This window comes from Pinus tabuliformis, chromosome 8 (genome assembly GCF_031772625.1).
Source record: "Pinus tabuliformis cultivar Carrire ecotype Pingquan chromosome 8, CPIR1, whole genome shotgun sequence".
Taxonomy (NCBI): domain Eukaryota; kingdom Viridiplantae; phylum Streptophyta; class Pinopsida; order Pinales; family Pinaceae; genus Pinus; species Pinus tabuliformis.
The window spans coordinates 1,851,785,204-1,851,794,319 of NC_142294.1; the positions used below are offsets into that span (position 1 = coordinate 1,851,785,204).

At 31.9% G+C, this 9,116-nt stretch overlaps 1 protein-coding gene across 1 annotated transcript; it reads left to right on the forward strand.

The window, feature by feature from the left end:
* The first annotated feature begins 1,974 nt into the window (after positions 1–1,974).
* Positions 1,975–5,284, forward strand: LOC149243660 (annexin Gh1-like). Its single transcript, XM_089367842.1, has 6 exons — positions 1,975–2,050; positions 2,153–2,298; positions 3,881–4,099; positions 4,407–4,622; positions 4,756–4,845; positions 5,038–5,284. The coding sequence occupies exons 1-6, from the start codon at positions 1,975–1,977 to the stop codon at positions 5,275–5,277; spliced, it is 987 nt and encodes a 328-aa protein (XP_089223968.1). The 3' UTR covers positions 5,278–5,284.
* The last annotated feature ends 3,832 nt before the right edge of the window (positions 5,285–9,116 follow it).

The following is a 9,116-nucleotide window of genomic DNA, read 5'->3' on the forward strand; positions in this document are numbered from 1 at the left end:
TATAGGTGTCAGACTAAATTTTTGATCAACGAGGAAATCCTTCTAAAAGAGACCTCGACTTTTCTTGCCAATGTTAGAGAACAAACCAGGTCCCTTAGCCATTGTCGCGAGTCCACAACCTGACTGGATCGTTAGGTGATCTAAACGTGACAATGAGGGGAGAATGACAAAGCTAGAATGAAGAGCATAAAGCCCCCAAAACCCGAGCATATGCTTTCGAGAATAATATGCTTGAAAGCTGAAAATTTGACAGTTAATTTTCTGGAGATGTTGTTGCCCCGCTATCATGGCCGTTGGTTTTTATATGGTCTGTATGCCGTGATTGGGTTCTACAGTAACATTTTCCAATGGCTTCATCAACCTTTTAGGAGTTGGATCCAATAGTTTCTGCCCCTTTCCCGTGGTACTACCATGTAGCTCAAGCGCATAATAAATTGAAATGGCAAAGAAAAAGCCTTACTCATCCACTGCCATGCCATGGTACGTAGAAAATGATAAAAATGAGGAGAATGATAAAAATGAGGAGAAAATAAAAGAAATGGTTCATTACGGTAAGAGACGATCAAACTTTAGGAATCGGGCACCAGGAACTCCTTCCCAACAACCTGCCATACCCCTTGTTGAAAATGCAATCGCCAGTGTTCATGTAGTCGAAGAGCGTGGAGATTGTCTCATCCACCTGCGTGCCACACTTGATGAGGATGTTTTATGACCTCCCAGTTCAAGACGGAAATAAAGAAATCGACTAACAGTTCAGTAGTTGACAGTTAGGCAGTTGAAGGCAGTTGAGAATTTAGGTAGGAGTCCGCGGTGAAATCGAACGAATGAAAATATTTGAATCGTCTAACAATTGATCCAACTGTGTCAAACTGTGTAGAGTGTCAATTTAGGAAATTGATTTCAAATGGAAACGCCTTACAGCGTAATTATTTAGAATGATAAATTTCAACTTTAATATGCAAAATTGTAATGCTTAATTATATGCAAAATTGTAATGTGTCAAAAATTATCTATTCTATTTATTTAAATATATATTTTAAATAAATAAAATATTTTACTAAAATTTGATTAGTAATTAAATTAATTATTAAATTTAGAAGTTCATTTTATAGTTCACTATAATGTGTAATAATGTCAATTACTTATCACTATATAAATATTTAAATAATATTTATTCATGAAAAAAAATTATAAATGAAAAAATTAAATCTCTCTACACTCGTATTAAATTTATATTTAAAATAAATTTATACTGATTTATCTCATTACTGTACAAAAATAATTAGAGTGATTGGTCAATCGATGCCATTGAAAGCCAACATAACGCACATGTCGAATCTTATTGCTTCGTTTGGTTCCACATGTCGCAGCTGCCGTCGTAACTATTTTCGCTAGGTTTATTCAATAATGGTGTTTCTTTCAGGCAACTTATTTTTGATACGCCATGATTGCTTCACATTCCATCTTCAAAGTGTCTTTTCATTATTTTAATACATTCCATCTTCAAAGTGTCTTTTCATTATTCGAATACGATTGAAGTTGAAGTCCAGCTCGGATACTGCAATATGGAGTTGTCTATAATGCGATTTTTTGGAGATTTCGGTGACGGAATCCGGCAGAAGAAATTGAGGTTAAATCTTGATTTGTTGCAGTTAAAATGGTTTTTTAACTGTATATTTGGATTCAGCACCCTCGAAAACCCCTGGGACGATTTCATTGTGCAGAAACTAGCTATCAAACTTGCGATTCCAATAAATTCCTGCCAGATTTCGACCGAAAAAACCCGCCGAAAAAACTTTCAAAAAGTGGCGTTATAGACAACTCCCTGCAATATTCTCCTCCATCGTGCTACGCTGCCTCTCAATAAATACCGAACGTTCAGTACTACCGTAGCATTCATCGCAGTTCGGATTATCTCGAAAACTACAAGTTAGTAGCAGAGTTTGAAGGAGCTCCCACTTCGAGAGCATAAAAATGGCTTATTGTGCAGTCTCATGCGGTGTCAACCCCCTGCAAAGGGAGTGTGAGGAAATCCATCTCGCTTGCAAAGGTATTCATCGGATTAGTTCAGCGCATTTGAAACATTTCTCAATTGCTGTTGTTGATTTATGGTTCTGATTGAATGATATTCCTTTCTGGTAAAAAATAATAGGTCAGGGATGTGACGAGGTGAAGATAATACAAATATTGGGAAGCAAAAATGCGCAGCAGCGGAAGGAGATAAGACAAACCTATTATGCAATGTATAAGGAAGACCTTTGCAAGAGGCTGGAGAAGGAGCTTCACGGCAAATTAGAGGTGCGTGAATATATATATATATATATATATATATAAAAGAGAGAGGGGCATAGTCTAGATGTATCCACTCTTTTCCAGGCTTCGTAAGGATGTAGTAGTTCCATGGAGGAACTCTGCCCCTATATTTGAAGTACGTTAAAATCTTAAAAATAAAGTGGTTCAATGAGAACCATACTGGTTATGTTTCACTGCACACCATAGCTACCAAGTTCGGCCGTACTGGCCAGAAAAATTCGAAAATTCGACAGTACGATTCGGTTCAGCTGCAAATTCGGATATTGGAATTCGATACGGGTTTTTTTTGTTTTCAATAATTCTTTTATATTAAATTTTTTATATAATAGATAGTAAATGGTGAGTTAAAAATATGACAATTATGATGGAATTTGTTAAATAAATTTTTGTTTATATTAAAACATGAGTGATAATTTAAAAATATTATAATTATCATCGAATTTAAAAAAAAAATTATTAATATAAAATTTAATATTTAAAAATAGATATTTTTATAATATTTAAAAATAGATATTTTTATATTATTTAAAACATTAAAAACAAAAATTTTTATATTAAAAGACTAGAATTAAGATCTAATTTAGTAAGAATTTCTAATTTAGTAAGAATTTTTGTTAATAAAAAAATTAATATTTTTGCTAATAAAAAAATTAATATTTAAAAATAAAAAATAGAAATTTCTATATTAAAAAAGTATATTAAATAATAAATTGGATATTAAAAAAATTATAATGGTAAAAAACAATAAATTTTGTATTAAAATATAATAAAAAATAGTAAGTTTATACTTGTTAAAAATAATAAATTCTGATCACAAAGAAAAATAAATTCTTATTTATAAATATTTATAAAATGTATAATTTCCATTTTTTTTTATTTGAATTTCATAATTTTCCTCTTTCCCACTAGTAACGAAATCTAAACAATGAATTAATGTTCGGGTGTGCTTCTTCCCTCCAGTGTGTTTTGAATTCTGTAGAATGTTTGAAAGTGTGCTTTACTCAAAAGCTAATTCTAAAATGAGAGATTTAGGTTGTTTTAGTTACTAATAAATAATGTTGTTATTTTTCATTTTTAAGGGTTATATTAAAATTTAGGATTTGAGGATGTGATTTTTTTAAAATATATTGTAAATATTGATTTTTACTTTTAATTTAAAAATAATTTTATTTTTGAAGATCTATATTTTTGAATTTTTTTTGTAGATTTAGGTTGTTTTAGTTATTAATAAATAATGTTGTTATTTTTCATTTTTAAGGGTTATATTAAAATTTAGAATTTGAGGATGTGATTTTTTTTTAAATATATTGTAAATATAGATTTTTATTTTTAATTTAAAAATAATTTTATTTTTGAAGATCTATACTTTCGAATTTTTTTCGTATTTTTATTTTAGGTAATCGAATTTTTTCCGTATCGAATCGAATTCGAATTCGTATTCGAATTCGAATTTGGTAACTATGCTGCACACTAAGACAACTCGAGGTAAATACTCTCCCTCATCCATCCCTCCTGACATGTACTGTTGCAGTATAATCTTGTTTTGTCTTTTTGTTGATGCGTGGAGAAAGCCATTGTGTTATGGATGCACGAGCCAGCTGAACGGGACGCTATCATTGCCAGAACCTCCCTGGAAGGATGGCGCACAGATGATCGTGCTCTAATCGAAGTGATTTGCACAAGGTCCTCCACTCAAATCGTTAAGATTCGCGAAGCTTATCAGAAACGATATCAGAGGTGCCTTGATGATGATGTTTTCTGCAAAACGAAGGGTCCCTATCAAAAGGTTAGATGACGAAATATACCTAAAAACACATCAATCACAGACCCCAAATAAAAAATCGAAGGTGCTCCCGGAAGGTTTTTATACCTCTGGCGATTACACTGAACATAAGTTTCATTTGATATTAGTATGTATCAATGTTGGCAGATTTTAATCTTATGACCTCTTAGGAATATCGAGATTATGAATAAACTTATTTTGATTTATTATCATGACTTATTTCAGAATATCTCAAATCATAAAGCTCCTATATATAATCATAAATTTCTTACTCGCTAATGAATTTGGAATTTTGATTTCATGAACACAGCTACTTCTGGCGCTGCTGAAAGCACACCGATGTGAATGTAAAGGAGTTGACATGAACAAGGTTAAATGCGATGCCATGCTGTTGTACGAAGCAGGGGAAGGACGTTGTGGAACTGACGAGGAAACTTTTATCCGAATATTCAGCAAGAGAACTGTCGCCCAACTACGAGCTACATTTGCTTGCTACAAGCAAGAATACGGGCACGACATTACAACGGTATGCTTCCAACTGTCATACAACCCTAATTAATGGATCTGTCTCTCATTGCTGCAACTCTCGGAAAAGTCAGATTTTGCTGACTTGCTAGGTGACTGATCTGTGAGGTTTTTGACATTCTATACGACAACAGGCGCTCAGTAGGGAAACACAGAAAGAATTTGAGGAGGCCATTCGAGTTACAATCAAGAGCATGTATTTGCCAGCTCACTATTTCGCTAAGGTATTACTTTTAGATGGATAATCTAGTCTTTCATTTTACTTTTGATTTTACTTTTGATTTATGTTAATATACAGTTCTTTTAATATGTTTTTTTATGTTTTACGCATCAGATTATTCTTTATATAAATACATTTCGCTACCGAATTGCAATTATAGAATTGTGTGATAGTATATTTGTTTGATATTCTCCAGGAGCTTCACAGAGCAATGAAAGGACTTGTAAATGACGAATCTGCAATAGCTCGTGTAATGGCGACTCGGGCAGAGGTGGACTTGAAGGAAATCAATGTGGTGTATGAGAGAAAGTATAAAATGAGTATCGTACAGGCATTCCACCAGGAGATTTCTGGTTATTTTAAGAACTTTTGCCTTGCTCTTACCGTTCGCGCTGGCATTCCCCAGGTGTGCATGTCACACTGCGGCTGCAACTAAGCAATTTTGATCGGTTAGTTAGCATATGATGATAATAATAATAAATGACAGCTATTAGCGTCCACTAGGCTGGGACGCAGGCAGTCATGTCATGTGTGATGCGTGTATGCATATTTACTGTAACTATTTCTATGAATATAATATAATGCTTGGCTTTCTCTCAGTCATATCCATTCCGTCGTGCCGTGGTTTCTTGGTAATATTATTTTAGCATGTCAACTCAAATTACATGCGGTTGGGTGAAAGAGAAATGTGCTTGAAACAAACGTTACGTGGAAAGAAATTGCATTTTATTACTATATGATTGCTTCTGATTTTATTCTGTAATTTTGTCATGCAATATGACAGGCTACAATAAGAATATTGTTCTTCCTTATAAGGAAGTAGACAACTTAAAGACTCAACACCTTCTGTTTAATCATTCCATGTCAACTCAAAGACTCAGCACCTTCTGTTTAATCATTCCATGGCTTTTGTTTAACGAGCTTTAATTCTTTTCACCTGGAAAAATTTAGCTACACCAGGCTCCTTAGTACCCAACTTTAAGCTTAGATAAAGAGGGACAACTTCTAGTTGGATGCTTCATAGATAACAGATCTATATTTGTATTCATAGATGTAGGATCATTTGTAAGAATTGTATTATCCAAAATACTTAATTATTTTTGTATTTATATATTTGGCATCTTTTTCTTTAAATGTCCATTAAGGTGACAAGTTAACCACTTGAGAAGAAAACAAAATTCCAAAAAATTATTAATTTATTTGTATAAAAAGGAACATCTAAATAAAATGTTAGATCATTTTGCATAATAGTTAGGCATTGAATAGTTTTCCATGAGATATATTGTTTCTTGAAAAGTCATTTCCTGGGATGGAATAATGGATACAAAACACAATTCCTCCCTGTTGACATAAATAACATGTATTTACTTTTTTAAATCTATATTCACAAATATATATGAATTTTATGTTAACTGTAATGGACACAAAACACAATTCCTCCTTGTTGGCATAAATAACATGTATTTACTTTTTTTAATCTATATTCACAAATATATATGGATTTTATTTTAACTGTTCTTATTGTTTACTGCAGATGGTTAATAATATTATGTTTAAAAACACTTATTTTCCTATTTCCTTGAGTGGAAGCATAATAGCAATATATGACCACGGATTTTATTTTACTGTTCTTATTATTTACTGGATATGGATAGTAATATTATCTTTAAAAACACTTATTTTCCTCTTTTGGCATAAATAACATGTATTTACTTTTTTTAATCTATATTCACACATATATATGGATTTTATTTTAACTAGTTTTATTATTTTATTAGGTTTAAAAACACTTATTTTCCTATTTTGACATAAATAACATGTATTTACTTTTTTAATCTACATTCACAAATATATATGGATTTTATTTCAACTATTCTTATTGTTTACTGCATATATGGATAATAATATTATGTTTAAAAACACAAACATAAACACTTATTTTCTTATTTTAGCATAAATAACATGAATTTACTAAGATTTAAATCATGCATGCATTTTTAGAAGAAATTGAGAAAATTTGTATCTAAATTACGCATTGCGTGATACTATTCAAGATATGGGTTACAAACTTACCACGAGAAAATCCGAGCAGCCCTTGCGCACAATTGAATTAAACTAAGCACAATGAATTTTGGGGATTAATGTCGATTCCACTCTCAATCGACTGACCCACTGTACCAAGTTTCAAACTCTTTCACAAATTTATCACTATTCAACGAAATGCAGAATGACTGCCGCAAACCTGTCAATCAAAAATTTGGAATTTGATGGAGAACCTGCTGTGAACCAGACCAGTCAATCAAAAAATTGGAATTTGATGGAGAACCCTCTCTGAACCACACCAGTATTCCTCGTCCCGCGCAGGAGAAAATAAACAACTAACACCAAAAACGATAACCGCACTTCCCGTATAAATGGATACCAGAACCATAACGCCAAAAACGATAACCTCAGTTCCCGTATAAATGGATACCAGAACCAAACAGTTGCTTTACTTCGTTTTCCACAGTTTATCCATCGGCATAGACAGAGGTGCAGGGAATAGATGTAGTAGATCTCCTATCCTATGCATCAGAAGTACAGGTAGTTTCGGTATTTCCAGAACAGATCCAACTACTTATAACTGACCGTTCAAGTTGTGATCCAACGACCAAATGCTTTTCAATCGTCTAACATGAAATCGGAAGGTGCAGAATGATGCAAGGTGGCAGCTAGGGTAGTTGATTTCATAGGGAACGCATTAGGGCGTAACCAGGGTAGTTGGAACGCCTTACGGCGTAATAATTCTATTATAACAAATGTATTCATTAATGAAATACGAGTGTCCATTTACAATATTCTACTTAATTAATAGAACTTATTGAGTTCCCGTGAAGACGTGTAAGGATATCTGTAATATTTTTATTTCTTTGTGTGTTTTCGGACGACTCTTTTATCTTTTGATGGACAGATTTTGAGTATTTAAAGGTATTAGCATATGTTTTTGTACCCTTAAAAAAACAAAAAATTATATGTTCCGAAACCAACACGAATCTGACTTAAACATGGATTTAATATAAAATGAGATAAATCAAATTGTTCATGTGCAAATTTATTTTAGGATGTAAAAAAAAAAATATTTAATTTTTTATTAGATAATTTTGTATTTTTTAAATATTATATAGATTACATAATAAGTATATTGAGTTATTTTATAAGGGAGTCGTGTAATGAGGGAGAGGAATTGCCCAGAGAGTCAAAAGTGGCCGGAATTTGGGAAAAAAAATTCAAAAAATTTTGTAGAGACATTGTTTGAATCATATTTTTGATGGTGGAAATGGTTTGAGCACCATCAAAAGCGTCTAAGACACCTAAAATTTTGAAGTTTAACAACAATAACTTCGATTTACAAAAATACTTGCCGGATTTTCTCTAAATATGATTGGAATTTCCATAACTTTCTCGGCAACTCCTTGGCCTAGTTAGACTACGCGTTTTATAAGCATAGATTAAAATGATTTTTTTGTTATTAATATAATTTTAAATATACAATAATATTAATTTATATAAAGATATTTTATTAATAATCCACATTAGATATTTTATTTTATACAATATACATTATTTTATTTTTTTGAAAAGTCTAATGTCTAAATATTTTACTAACATATTTTTTTTAAATTATATTAGGTTCTACAGACAATTAATTAAACATATATATTTTTATTTTTTATTATAACCAACATTGGTTTTCTATTTAGAGAATATTCTAGTTTTATTTTAAGGACATGTGACATCTCAAAGTTGAGGACAGACGTACTTACATATCCCCTTCAAAATGGGCTATAGAATGAGCCCCTCGGCTCAATAATATTTTTTGTTTTATTTATTTTGAGGCAATAATAAAGAATATTTTTTTTTAGTTGATTTTAGTTAATTTTATTGATATTTGATGAAGTTATATGTTTTTTGTTTTTTGTTTTTTGTTTTTGTTTTTGTTTTTTTTTTTTAATGGGAAATTGGAATGTTGGCAATGTGTTGATGGTGCAGAACCCGCCAACATTCAGGGGATCTCCCCGGTAAGAAGTCCCAACTAGACCTCAGATTGTCTGGAGTAGGAGTCCCAACAGTGAGTGGTAAAGTAATGTCTTGACTGCGATAGTGCATAGAGATAAGTATGATAAATTTGGGCTGATACAAGTGTGTGACCTTGCAACGAGTCAAGTGAGATGCATGGGGGTTCTAACACACAAAAAGGAAAAGAAAGTGTACCCCTTAGAAGCCTGTAATAGTACA

Coding starts and splice junctions, on each gene's coding strand:
- LOC149243660 (XM_089367842.1), top strand. CDS start 1,975: ATGGCTTATTGTGCAGTCTCATGCGGTGTCAACCCCCTGCAAAGGGAG. Junction 2,051..2,152: donor AATCCATCTCGCTTGCAAAG/GTATTCATCGGA, acceptor AAAAAATAATAG/GTCAGGGATGTGACGAGGTG. Junction 2,299..3,880: donor AGCTTCACGGCAAATTAGAG/GTGCGTGAATAT, acceptor TGATGCGTGGAG/AAAGCCATTGTGTTATGGAT.